The sequence below is a fragment of the Choloepus didactylus genome, chromosome 5 (genome assembly GCF_015220235.1).
Source record: "Choloepus didactylus isolate mChoDid1 chromosome 5, mChoDid1.pri, whole genome shotgun sequence".
Lineage (NCBI taxonomy): Eukaryota > Metazoa > Chordata > Mammalia > Pilosa > Megalonychidae > Choloepus > Choloepus didactylus.
Window position 1 is genome coordinate 22,557,572 of NC_051311.1, and position 14,572 is coordinate 22,572,143.

Consider the following 14,572-nt stretch of genomic DNA (forward strand, 5'->3'; position numbering starts at 1 on the left):
TTCTTATTTGCTTGGGAGTGGAGCCTCTTTTTTTGTCTCTAAAGCTCTCCATGTGACTTGAGTGTACGGCCACGACAGAGAACTGCTGCCTCATTCTGGTCCCACAGGTTGAAGCTTTCTGAGAGAGACCAGTCCAAAGAATATTTGGTAAAAGGAAGAAGGACATTGGAAGACAAAAGCCAAGTGACTAGGATTAAGACATGGGTCCTTTCAACTTGAAGTTTTACAGTCAAATGGTTGAACACTGCCTGTTTTATTATTTTGCTCAGGACTCTCCTTGGGCTCAACCACCTATCCATTTGGAATGAATGGTAGGTCAGGGCCTTTCACTCAGTACTCAAGCTATGTTCTTAGTAATAGTACAGGGATAGTCAGGTTAAGTTGTTGGGGTGGGGTTTTTTTTTGTTTTTGTTTTTGTTTTTTTTTCGTAGCCTGAACTGGGAATCCAGACAACTTTCATAATTATTTCCATGGGAACTTGCAACCCTGTTAACAAGCAAGAGTCTTAATATTTGGAAAGTAATTCCAAATTATTCATAATTTGGAAAATTTGGGGTATCTTCCTTGAATTTGAAATTTGGAAAAATCTAAACCCCAGTCCTCAGGGAATGTACAATATTGTTATGTGAAATGAAAATAAACCTTTGAAAAATATATGAAGCAATTTTGTGGGGAATATGTGATAATTACTTCAGGTGTAATAACAAGCATACATTACTAAATTACTTTCTTGACATTATATATTCTAAAATAGGTCCTTGCTAAATCATAATGCAGTGAAGAGAGTCACAAAGATGAACTTATTTCTTGAGGTCAGGAGGTCTTTTGTGCCCATAGCAGGGCCCTGCAAGAAAAGATACCGTAAATCCTTATTTATTGGCTACTTTGAGATGGACTTTCCAAGTTTCCAAATGCTTCCTGAGATTCTGTTCTGATAAAATTTTAATTGGGAGTAATGTGTAAGAAACAAGGGATACACTGATTCTAGTAAAATAATTTTGATTCAACTTTTTATCTCCTATGGTACCTGGAAAGCATAATATATCCCCCAACTTAATCATTTTTAATAGTGTTCTCCCAAGTCTTCTGAATATTTTCCAGTATTCATAGCAATTCACTTACTAATTTCAATATTTAAATTCTTTTTGAAAAAAAAGTCCGACTCCTCTCTTTTCTGCCTTAATTCATACGGTTTTCATATTTGTACTATAGCAAAAATGCTGGAATATGTTAGAAAATGAAATTCAGTTCTATCATACTTTCCAAATTGGAAGAGAAGTAGTAAACTTCCCCTATTTGCCAATAACATGATCTCACACAGAGAAAATCCTGAAAAATCCACAACAAAACTACTAGAACTAATAACTGAATTCATCAAAGTTGGTGGAGTACAAGATAAACACCCAAAATTCACTAGTGTTTCTATATACTAGTAATGAACAATCTAAAGAAATCAAGAAAAAACATTCCATTTACAATAGCAACTAATAGAATCAAATTTCTGGGAAAAAAATCTAACTGAGGATATAAAGGACTTGTACACAGAAAGCTATAAAACATTGCTAAAACAAATCAAAGAAGACCTAAATAAATGAAAGGGCATTCCATGTTCATGGATCAGAAGACTAAATACTGTTAAGATATCAATTCTACCCAGAGCAATTTACAGATTCAGTGCAATCCCAAACAAAATTCCAACACTGTCTGCAGAAATGGTAAAGCCACTTATCAAATTTATATGGAAGGTTAAGGGGCCTCCAAATACCCAAAGCTTTCTTGCAAATGAAAAATGAAGTTGGAGGACTCACACTTCCCAATTTTAAAATTTATTAAAAAGCTACAGTAATCAAAACAGCATGGTACTGGCACAAGGAAAGACATATAGAAGAATGGAATCAAATTGAGATTCCACTTATGGCTGATTTTTGACAGGGATTTGAAGACCACCCAACTGGGAAAGAACAGTCCCTTGAACAAATGGTTCTGGGGAAAACTGGATTTCATATGCAAAAGAATGAAGGTTGGCCCCTACCTCACACCATACACAAAAGTCAATTTGAAATGGTTCAAAAACCTAAATATAAGAACCAGAACTATAATACTCCTAGAAGAAAACGTAGGGAAGCATTTTCTGTACCTTGTGTTAGGCAATGGTTTCTTAGACTTTACACCCAAAGAATGAGCAACGAAACAAAAATAGATAAATGGGACCTCATCAAGATTTTAAATTTTTGTGCAGAGGATTTTATCAAGAAAGTAAAACAACATACACAGTGGAAGAAAATATTTGGAAACTACATATCAAATAAGGGTTTAATAATCCAGAATATATGAAGAAATCCTTCAATTCAAAAACAAAAAGACAATCCACCCAATTTAAAACTGGGAAAAACTCCTCATTATGTGGACATGACTCCCAGGGGTGTAAGTCTCCCTGGCAATGTGGGACATGACTCCCAGGGATGAGCCTGGACCTGGCATCATGGGACTGAGAAAGCCATCCTGGACCAAAAGGTGGAAGAGAAATGAAACAAAATAGAGTTTCAGTGGCTGAGAGATTTCAAATAGAGTTGAGAGGTCATTCTGGGGGTTATTCTTATGAGTTATATAGACATCCCTTTGTAGTTTTTAGTATATTGGAATAGCTAGAAGGAAATACCTGAAACTGTTGAACTGTAATCCAGTAGCTTTGATTCCTGAAGATGACTGTGTAACTATATAGCTCTTAGGGTGTGACTGTGTAATTGGGAAAACCTTGCAACTGACACCCCTTTATCCAGTGGATGGACACAGGAGTAAGAAAAACAAGACAAAAAATAAATAAATAATAGGGAGGGATAAGGAGTATGGGATGTTTCGGTGTTCTTTTTTAATTTTTATTTTTGTTCTTATTTATTTATTTATTTTTTGGAGTAATGAAAATGTTCAAAAATTGATAGTGGTGATAAAATCACAACTATATGATGATACTTCGAACCACTGATTGTACACTTTGGATGATTATCTGGTATGTGAATATATCTCAATAAAATTGCATTAAAACAAACAAAAAACATGTAGAAACTGGGCAAAAGACTTAAATATACATTTCTCCAAAGACAATACATAAATGTCCAAAAGCATTAAAAAAATGTTCAACATCATTAGCTATTAGGGAATTGCTAATCAAAACTACAATGAGATATCATTTCATACCCACTAGAATGGCTATTATCAAAAAAAACAAGTGTTGGAGAGGATGTACGAAAATAAGGACACTCCCTCATTTTCGGGAATGTAAAATGGTGCAGTTGCTGTGGAAAAGAGTTTGGTGATTCCTCAGAGAGTTAAGTATAACATATGGCCTGGCAATGCCACTTCTGGGTATATACCAAAAGAACTGACAGCAGGGATTTGAACAGATATTTGCACACCGATGTTCATAGTGGCATTATTCACAATTGCCAAAAGATGGAAGCAACCCAAGTGTCCATCAACTGATGAATGGATAAAGAAAATGGAATATCATTCAGCTATAAAAAGGAAATAAGCTAGACACAAAAGGAAAAATATTGTAAGATCTCACTGATATCTAGAATATAGGTTACCAGGAAAAAGGGTGGGGGAAAAGAATAGGAAGTTAATGCTTAAATTGTACAGAGTTTGTATTTAAGATGATAGAAAAGTTTTGATAGTGGAAAAGCTTTCTCTTTAACAATTTAGATATGGAGAAAAAAATTCTAAGGAAAATCTTGTCAATCAAAGTTATCCCTATGAATCAAAGTAATCCAGCTGGGAGCTTCTCTTTGCCTCGCACTATCCTAAATACTGTTGTCTCTTGTTAAGGTTGGTGTCAAACTTGAGATAAATCTGTAAGGGGCTCTTCATTCATTCATTCATTGAATACATATGAATTATGGGCTTATACTTTACCAGGTGCTGTTGGGATACATCATTGACAAAATGGACAAAGACCCTGGCCCTGGTAGCGTTCAATAGATAAATAGCAAAAAATAAGGAAATTATATCCAATAGTAGATGATGATAAGTGCTACAGAAAAAAATGAGAGGTTGTATATGCAGATGGTACAGAGAGGGAATCACAAATCCGGAGCTGAGAGTAGGCCTTTTTGAAAAGTGATAGGTGAGAAAAGAATTGAAGGTGAGGGAAATTAGCCAAGTAGACATTTGGAAAAGCAGACTCCAGGCAAAGAAAGCAGCTAAAGCCAAGCAAAGGGCCCTAAGGTGGAACATGCCTGAACTGTACGTGTTTGAAAGCCTATTGCAAATCTTGACTAGCAGCATGCCACTGTTAGTGGTCCCATGCACCCCATACAAAACTTTAACATAAACATTCACATACTGGTCTGTTAAGTAGAAGCAGTTTCGTACCATACATTGCTCTAGAAATGCATTGTCCATCAGGGGAGCCACTAGCGTAGGGTCTTATCCAAATTGAAATGCTCTGTATAAGATGCACATTAGATTTCAAAGACTTAGTATGGGGGGAAAAGAGAGAGGGTAAATAACCCTTTAATAATACTTACATTGTTCATGTAATGAAATATTGGGTTAAATAAAATATTTTTGAATACTTGCATACTCTGCCTTTCTGCCTGTGGCAAAAGAAGAACTCCAATCTCAGGCAAAATCCTCTACTTATAGAATAATCCCACCCCTGCTCTAATCAAGTCCCTCAATTCTGCGAGTGCCCATTCTCCCTGCATCACTGATTTCCTCTCCATGGATGTTTCTATGGGCACATGTCCGTGCTGTCATCTACCCCAGCTCTACACACACACACACACACACACACACACACACACACACACACACACACACAGCCCCTCCATCTATGGCCCAACTCTCTCCTGCTTAAGATAAACTCAAGGTTTCCACCTCCTCCCCTCTTTCTCTCTTGAACCTTACTCAAACTTCTCTTTGCACCACTCCACAAAAGTACTCTTATCAGAGGTAACCAATAACCCCCAGGTTGGTTCCCAGGGCACAGAAAGTAAAATCCATAGTCCTTACAATCTCTACAATCCCCCCCCCCCCTCCCTCTCACTTCCCACCACTTTCACCCGTCCCTCACCCCTTTCCATTCACACCACACTTCTTGAATGAAGTTCCTCTTAGAAGCCAAACAGGTTCCTACTCACCGGCCTTTATGCTTTGTTTCCTGCTGGCTCACTGTGTCACATCCCTCAGATGTCAGGTCAAAGGTCCCTAACCAGCGGCTTTCCTGAGCAGCTATATAAAACAGAAACTCTTTTCCCCTGAAGGCTTTCTTCTTGGCATTCATCAGCCCCTGACATAATATACGTTTATTTGTCCTCCTCCCTCTACCAAAGCACAATATTGTGAGCTTCATGAGAGAAGGGGCTTTATTATTCTGCCTAAAGCATTACTTGATACATAGGTGATTCTTTAATCTGTAGAATCTGTAGAATAATTAAATAATATCTAATAATATAAAACAGAGCTAAAAATATAAGGAGTAACTGCATGAAGGTAATATATACCACTTTTTAATCCTTTTCTTCTTTAAAGAAAACTCTGATCAGACCATTTTCATATATACTCCTTTAGATCTAGATAGATAGATAGATAGATAAAGGGGTCCTACATTAATCAATCTTCTAAGTCAAAAATCCCAGTCAAGTTCAGAAAACATCCATGTGAAACTTCTGAGATGGTCTAGGTCTTGAAGAAACCTGGGAGGAGCTGACCTGCCTGGGTTTTCAAATTATTCTCTTGTGCTTGTGTCTCAAAATTTGGTGCCAGAAGTACCAGCAGCACCAGCGTACTCTGAGTGTGTTAAGCAGAAGAGCAGAATCTCAGGCTTCACTGTAGACCAACACAATCAGAATCGGCAAAACCAGAACCTCGAGTGATGCAAATGCACATACAGACACTCAGTGGCTAATGAGCCCCTTAGGGGGAGGGGCTTCTAGAGAGACCCAGGGCAAACCAGCTTTTATCTCTTTTACACATTCCATTTCAGTCTGAAGAATTTCACTGAAGAAGAGGGTTGGGGGACTGGAGAAGCAGGGAAGAAGGGACAGGGGGAGAAAAGCCAGAGATTGATGAACTCCGATCCCCTCATTTTGCAAATGAAAAATCTTTGACCCTGTCAAAGGACCAAGAACCAAATGAGTCTTTTAATTCTCAGTGCACTGCTCTTGCCAGATGCTGTGTTGCTTCTTATATCCTGACAGGTACAATTACTGTAATTCTGAACAAACTAAGTATACAGTGATAAAGAAATACAGAATTAAGGGTGGTGAGAGGACAAATTGGAGTCTCCAGGCAGATTATTTTTTGATTTAAAAAATATATAACACTATACAAAGCTTTTTTGGAAAAGGTGACTCAAAAAGTAACAACTTTTCTTAACATATAGCCATCTGATCTTTATTCAATACACATTGTAATATAATTGCAATTGTAGTAGATGTACAATTTTGTGACCTGATTTTTGCCCTTAACAAGCTGGTACCTTATCTTCAAATTTATCATTTTAATTGCTGTGTTATTGCCTATCACATTGACAGAGCTAATTTAAGCAGCCATAATTCTCCCTGATAAAAGATTTGAGTACAGGAACAAAAGCTTTTCCTTTTTTTTTTTATCAAGAGTGGGAAAAACATTTTTTCTGAAAGATGGCAAAATGTCTAGTTTTTATGGGTCATCTGAATGTCACACACATATATTTGCATTTGTAAAAAATGATGCAATTAGATTTCATAATGTGCACAGGGTCAATGCTATAATTCTAAACACTGTCTCCCATGCTAAATTTTTGCTAAATTATTAAAATTTTAACCAAAAAGTACCATTAAATAACTTTGTACAGAGTTCCAGGATAGTAAGTGACTCCAATAGCTGTGGGTTGAGGAAAGAGGTCCATTGTTCTCTATTTCTCTTTGCATTTGAGGGGTCTCGAGGAACCCAATGCAAGACACTGACTGTAGTTCAACAAATATTTTTGAATGGAAGAATTAACTTGGCACCTGTGGAAGATGGAAGTCTCATTTCTGACTGTTTCTAAAGTTCTGATTTTGAGGCATTAATACTTCAGAAATATTGCTCTGAGTATAAAAAATAAGGGTACTGTCAATTAGTAAAGGTTTAATTCACCTAAATGACCTCATGAAAGGAGGACGACAGCTAGAACTTGTAGTCACCTGCTATTTTTGTGAAAGGAATCTGGCATTACCATGCATTTGCTGCGTGATCTGAACTAAGTTGTCTCTTTATGGGACCTTTTTCCCTACCTCCAAAATGGAGACAAAAATACACATCTTGGAGAAATGCAACTAAGCCTAGCGTAAAACTGGTAAAGCTCCTAGTACCCAGTAGATAGTAGCTATTCATCTAATTCATCTTCACATGGAGTTTTACCATAATTTCACAATTAGAAACTTCATTGTTTCTAATTTAGGATTAGAAATTTATCCTGAAATTGAGACTTGACTAGGTTCTCCTTTTAGCCACAAGCAAAATTCTTCTATCCCAGGGAAAATCAGGTAATGCTATAATTTAGAATCAAGAGAAAATGGTAAAAGAAGGGGGTCAAAATAGACACCTCTAGGAATAACCTATTCTAAATGTCTGTACATCTTTTGCTCATAAAACTAGAGTCTCTGAACACATCTTAAGGGAATTTTCTCAGAAGGAAATGTATCCACACAAACAGGTCCAAGATAATATCATAGTAGGAAATGGCTGTTTACATAACGTGATGGTTAGGTTCACGTGTCAACTTGGCCAGGTGATGGTGCCCAGGTGTCTGGTCAAGCAAGCACTGGCCTAACCGTTCCTGCAAGGACATTTGCGGCTGGTTAATGAACCAGAAGGCTGGTTTATTAAATCATCAGTCAATTGGCTGAAGCTGTGACTGATTATATCAAAGAGGGGCGTATCTTCCACAACGAGAGAATTCAATCAGCTAGATTTAATACAATCAGTTGAAGACTTTTAAGTGAGGCAGATAGAGGACCTTCACTTCTTCGGCTAACCAGCGAAGCATTTCCTGAAGAGTTCATCAAACACCTTCATCGGAACTGCCAGTTTGCTGCCTGCTTTACGGAATTTGCATACCCATAGCTGCGTGTGAGACACTTTTATAAAATCTTATATTCATAGGTATCTCCTGTTGATTCTGTTTCTCTAGAGAACACTAACTAAGACACATAGTCTTAAAAAAAAAAAAGAAAGAAAGAAAAGAAAAAAAAGAGTCAATGGGCCTGGCCCTATCTGAAGGAGAATGGCCCAGATGTGACAACTAAGAGAACTAGGCACAGGGACTGCCAGGTGATGACAGAGGCAGAGACGGAAGTGCTGCAGCTGCAAGCCAAGGAATGCCAAGGATTTGCCAGCTAGAAACTAGGAAGAGGCAAGGAAGAGCTCTTCCTAACACGTTTCAAAGGGAGCATGGCCCTCCCAACACCTTGCTTTCAGACTTCCAGGCTCCAGAACTGTGAGATAATAAACTTCCCTTTCAAGTCTTAGGAAACGAATATGGTTTTGGATGCCACCTGTTGTTCAGAGCAGTCCTCTCCCATTACCTTGAGGCTGCACCAGCCTAGCCACATTCTGATAGAATTTTGGTTTTCAATGTATTCTTTTCTGACTTACTGACCTGTATGTTTTAACTCCCCCACAAGTGGCAGAACCAGAATAAGTAAAAAAGAAAACGATGATTCCGTCCATTAAACCGTATCTCCCAGGACTGTACGTGAACTACTAGGTATTTTACCAAACTTTTAGACAAAGATTTTAAAAATATGACCCATAAATATATATTTTTCCCAATAGACTTTAACTCTAAAATAACCTTGAAACCTGGAATTTGAAACCCTGGTGGCTTGAGATCAATTCCTCTCCCTGTGCCAACATGTTACTCTCTTTGAGGACCCAAGAAAAGATTCATTCAAGGAGCTTCCAAATTTGTCCTAGCTCAATGTCTTTGGAGGCATAAGCTTTTGACAGAGGAGTGACCCTTCAGTCCCAACCCCCGATTCTACCCCAACCCCACCCACGCATAGACATCCGAAGACCTTTGTCTAAATAACTTGCATAATGAGATGTCTCCTATTTCTCTCTTATTTTCCCAACTCTGGCCTTCGTTTTATCACAGCATTTTCTTTCCCTAAGAAACCAGCCCTCTACCAGGAATGTTTACACTGAAGAGTACTAGAATACTACAGGAGACCAGCACTGCTTCACTTGGATGGAACTGTGTTAGATGGGGGGAGATTACTGGCTCAGGGATTGCAGCCTTTAATAGAATGAAGGCGTCTTGCTCTGGACCACCCGAGAGACAGCTTCCCACTCTCGGCCCCGGCCTCTGGCGCTCTCTTTTGAGGATGCTGCGAGGACTTGGGAGCGAGCCCAAACGGCGTACCCTCCCCAGCGTGCCTGGAGTCAGCCCCGGCCCCGGGAACAAGCGGGAGAACCCCGCTATCACCGCTATCACCGCTATCACCGCTGGGTGGCGGGGCGGGGCGGAGCGGGGCGTGGGGAGTGGAGGACGAGGACGAGGAGGCGGCACCGCGACGACTGGCCCGGCATCACGTAGGCACACCGCGCAGCCGGGGGAGGAGCCGGCGGCTCGCAGCACCCAGAACCTGTCGCCACCGCGAGGCATGCAGCCTGCGGGCCGCGGCCCTTTCTCAAGGGCAAAGGGAAGGTCACGGGGCAAGGATGGGGAAAAGGCAAGGGCACTGAGGAGAGGTTGGAATGGGAAAAGAACAGTCCATCTCCTGAACATCCCTCCACGGTGTATGGCCTCAAAAAATGTGACCATCAGAGCCTTCTCAATTCGTCTGGGGCAAGGAAGGAAAAAAAAAAATTGCTCGGGGAATCCTTCTGTAGCCTGAGCAATCTTTAGGGCAAGGAGTGACCGCAAGAGAACGAGTGAACTGCATGGTAGACTTGGGTTTTTTGCAGTTGTTGGCTCTGCCATTAACTAGAGGCTCACCCTGGACCAGGAAATCACATCCTCCGGGAATCTCAGTTTCCCCAAGTGCAAAACGAGCGGGTGGGACCCGAGGGTCCTTCCATGTCCGACAGCGGGGTTCTAAAACCGTGGGCGCAGCTGTGTCACCCCTCCTTTTAAAATGTTAAATATTCTTGTTCCATGGGTCCGCTGGCCGGGGGACTTGGCGATTCCTCCGGAAATCAGGGAAAGGGGCGCGTTGAGCACGGCCCAAGCCCGCACCCCGAGCGCTGATGACGTCCCGGGAGTTCCCTAGTTTCCTGCCTCCGCGGCTGGGAAGTCCTTCCTATCCAGGGGAGGCTGGGAAAGAGAGGGCCTGGTGATTCATTTTAATTTTTCAGTTTTGTCACGAGGCGGAAGGAGAAGGAGATGGCGGGGAAAAGCCTTTTAGAAAGTCTCCCAGTGGAAACGCTAAGTGATCTCAGGCCGCCGGGGGTAACACCCGGGTGCAGACCCCACCGCGCCCCCGGGAGAGCCAGCCCTCGCCGCGGCCCCTGCAATGCAGCACGACAGTCCACTCCCCTCCCCGCGCGGAGAGGATGCGAATCCGCAGGAGAAGCCGCTGGGGAGCAAATCATTTTCTCTCTCTCTCTCTCTCTTTCTCTCTTTCTTTTCTATTACATTTCGGGGTAGGGGGGAGGTGCGGAAGGATGCAAAGACAGAGCTGATGGTGGAAGTTGCGGCATCGGAAGTTGCCGCGGTCGTCAAAGAGCTGTATATAAATTGCGGAGGGACTACCTGGCTCTCGTTATAGGATTCAGGTGTAGAATGACCTCCGAGGGCAGTTCAGGCGACCCAACCGCCTATCTCAATTTTTAAGAAGTGAAGGTGGAAAATTGATTCTCCCTAGAAAGAAATAACTGGTTCTTCCATAGTGCCTCTCCCCTACCCCACCCGCCTCAGCGACTCCTGAGGCTTCACCGCCAGCTCCTGTCCACCCAATAGGTATCACCGTTAGTCGTCGGTGTTGGGAGCTGTTTCCCTGGCGCTCCCCCCCCCCCATCCCAGCCCTTGGCTCCAGCTCGGGGCCGCCCCTCCCAGAGCCTCCGCCCTCCGGGCTGCATCCCCTCCCCGGCTCTGGCTATAGCCTCCCCGCCCTGCCCTCATCTCCGGCCTCTCATTTCCTGGGTTCCATCCTCACGCGGGGGGCGGGGGGGGGGAAGGGGACGTTTACTTATTTGTTCACCTTGGGCATCCCCGCCGCTGGTCAGAACTCCGATGGCTTTGCCGGCCCCGGAGCGAGGTTCCAGGAACTTCTTTAAGGACCCCTGGGGTGTGGATGGGGGCTCCATGGTGAGGGTGGCGGGCGCCGAGAGACCTCCGGCTCACTAGAGGAGGCGCAGCAGCTCGATCCCGCCGGGACGCGGCGCCGGCACCTATTCCGGGAACCGCCGAGGTCCCAACTCTCACTGCAGCTTTTGCAGCCGCCTTTAGATCCAAGCGGCCGCCCGCCTCCTCCCGGGCTCGGCCCTGAGCGCCAATGGGCGGCGGCGCGCACAAACGATCGCGACGCGGGGAGGGTCTGGGCCAATCCTGCCCTCGGGGGCGGGCTGAGGAGGGCGGGCGCGCCGCAGGTTCGGGACGGGACCGCAGGTGGGGGCGTGCAGGGGCTCGACGACCACCGCGGACGTCCTGCTCCGGGTCCCCACGGCTTGCCGCGAGCTCGCGCCCCTTCCGACGGTTGGGAGGAAACCCAACGGCAAACTGAGGCGTGCGCCCCGTTTCCTGCAGGACCCCTAACTGGAAGGTGGAGGTTCGCGGGCCGTGGGGCTCCCTAGTGTCTTCCTCTTGGCTTCCCCAGATTTCACCTCCCGGCCTGAGGTCGCGGAGCAAGGAACTGGGAGCCGCTTCTCAAGTCGGAGGGAAAACGTGGGCGTTGCTCGCTCGGCGATGAGGAAGCTTTCATTTCCCCTGTCGCCACTGGGGCTGTGGCGCATCATTGGCTGTCACAGCTCCGCACTTGTTGAAGAGAAGGAAATTGAACGTGGGTTGACAACGGGGAGCGATCCTTAGAGACATCTTCACGCCCAGGTCTAAGCTGGTGCCCTACAAAGGCTGGAGAATCCCAATGGGGCGGGGATATAGGGGTGAGAAGGGGTGGGGGCTCCTGTAAGAGAGTCTTGGCCTGCAAGATAAGACATTAGTGATTTACCTAAAGAAACCCTTGTTAATCCTGTATTCTCTGACAGCTCTACAGGAAAACTCCAAATGCTGAAATATTCATATCCAATATGTTGGGTGATTGATTAACAAGCTTAGCTTAATTTTAATAAGCTTAGTCTGTGTGCTAGTTAACGTGCTATGAGTATAGAGATGTATTCCTCTGCTCAAAGAACATAGTCTAGTGAGGCAAACTGGTCACAGCTGTTTTTCAGTGGTGAGCCAGAGAAACGATTCTCACAAATTCCCACCCCCACCCCCCAGTAGGGATCGATGACACAGCGCCTGATATGTACTCAATAAATGTTTGTTGACTGCATAAAAGATGAAAAAGGAGACTAAGAGCAGGCTTGTTCTATGAAGCGAGAGAAATCTGCAATAGCAGCACGAATGAGCTGTTTACTTTAGGGCCAACCCTAGACAAAATATGGAAGTTCACAAAATCTGTTTGGGGCTTGTGCTTGCCTCATGAAAGCTCCACCTCTCATCCTCCAGCTCATCTCTCTAAAACCCAGAGCAGTGAAAAATAAAAGAGAAAAAAATAATGTTTGTCATAGACAAGGTAACCATTGGATGGTCTGATCTCTCCCCTCTGCAGGATTTAGTGTATCTATTCCTCAATCTGGATGATCATCAGAATCACTTGGGCTTTTTTCTAGGCTCCACCCAAAACCACTGCAGTTGAATTTCTGGGTGTGCATCCAAGGGATATGTATTTTTAACAAGCTAGGTTTTTCTGATGAGTGCCAAGTTTTAAGCGCCACTGCTTTAAAGGATTGAAGCTGGAGTAAGTTGAGTAATGATGAATAGAACTCTGAGTGGTTCTAAAGATGGTTCAGCTGCTGGGCTTTACTGTCCTCGCCTCAGGATGGCTGAAGCCAGGCTCTCATGATCTTTGCCTGCAGAGGTCTTTGTAGCCCATGCTCCGGTATCCTGCGATTAGCATCAGAGCGGTATACCTTCATCCCTTTCTAGAGCAACTTTCACTTTAAAAAATCGGTGCACACTGAATTTTACCTTATCAAAATGCCCTTTATCTTATAAAATTTATACTTTTGTCATTTAAAGCTAGAGATTGGTTGTGTGCTATCAAATTGTCTATAATTTAGAAAATGATAGATACATCCTCACAGTCCAAACATGATAACAGTTGATGATAAATACATACAATAGAATAATCTTCAATTACTGTTAAGATTATGAAGATTAATATCCATTGACATGGAAATATGTCCAGGATATTTTTATATGTGAAAAAAAGCAGGCTTAGAAGTGGTGTAAGCCTGTGTGTGTGTGTGTGTGTGTGTGCGCGCGCGCGTGCGCGAATTTAGAGAATTTTATTCCCCTTCTTTGCTTAGTTAAAAAGTGTTGTCTTCTTACTTTCAATGAGGGCATATTGGTTTTGTAATAAAAAAAAGTTAAACAAGAAAATCTGGAGTTGTCTGATCTCTAATACTATGTCCTTTTATAAAAGCTTAAGTCCGTATATGAAGAGTTGTATTTCAGATATTTAATTGATCATTCTTCCCCAAATTCTCCTATGTGCTCTGGCCCATTACCCTGTTTATCAGAGTATTAATAAAGCTACAACTAACATGGAAAGACATAGGTTCTCTCTCTCTCTCTCTCCCTCTCTCTCTCTCTCTCTCTCTCTCTCTCTCTCTCTCTCTCTCCTTTTGCAAGGCATGCATTTTAATAGTCATTCAACTGGAGTTTTTTTGTTTATTTTTTAACTCTGGCCTTAGAAAATAATTCTTAAATTCAAGAGTGGAAAATTGCATGCCATAATTACTATATAGCTTACATCCAGAAGAACATCACATGTACTAGTTCTCTACTTCTGTCTAAGAAATTACCCCAAAACTTAGTGGTTTATACCAACAGAAATTTATTATATCATAGGCTTTATGGGCTAGGAATTCAAGCATGGTGTACCTGGGTCCTCTGTTTCCCCATCTCTCACAAGGCTGCAACAAGGTATTGCCACAGCGTCTGACATTTCATATCGCAGAAGGGGAAGGATCTGCTCCTGAGCTCCCGACATGGTTGCTGGCAGAATTCAGTTCCTTGGGGCTATTGGACTGAGGGTCGCAGTCTTTTCCTGATTTTTGGCCAGAGGCTTCCCTCAGTCCTTGCAAGGTGGGCCTCTCCATCAGAGCAAAGATGTGGTAAGAGCCAGGGAGAGAAAGAATTCCAGGAGAAGAATTCACCGTCTTTTGTAACCTAATGTCAGAAGAGACATTCCATCACTTTTGCCTGATTCTGTTAGTTAGAAGTGGGTCATTAGGTCCAGCCATTAGGAGTAGAGAATTACATAAGGGACTAGGAAGCAGGGACCATTGGGAATCATTTTAGAAAGCTGCCTAGTACAAGGGGAACTAGAAACAGATGTGGTAGACTAATGCCCTTCATCTTTACTTCTGCAGG

The 14,572-nt window shown here is 42.9% G+C and overlaps 1 protein-coding gene across 1 annotated transcript in view; it reads right to left on the reverse strand.

The window, feature by feature from the left end:
- LOC119533833 (phosphofructokinase, platelet) overlaps positions 1-11,825 on the reverse strand; it is a 71,954-nt gene extending 60,129 nt beyond the window's left edge. The window contains exon 1 of the mRNA XM_037835664.1: positions 11,172-11,825. Coding sequence (XP_037691592.1) covers positions 11,172-11,277 — 106 coding nt within the window. The 5' untranslated portion in view covers positions 11,278-11,825. The remainder of the gene's footprint in view (positions 1-11,171) is intronic.
- Between the last annotated feature and the right edge of the window lie 2,747 nt (positions 11,826-14,572).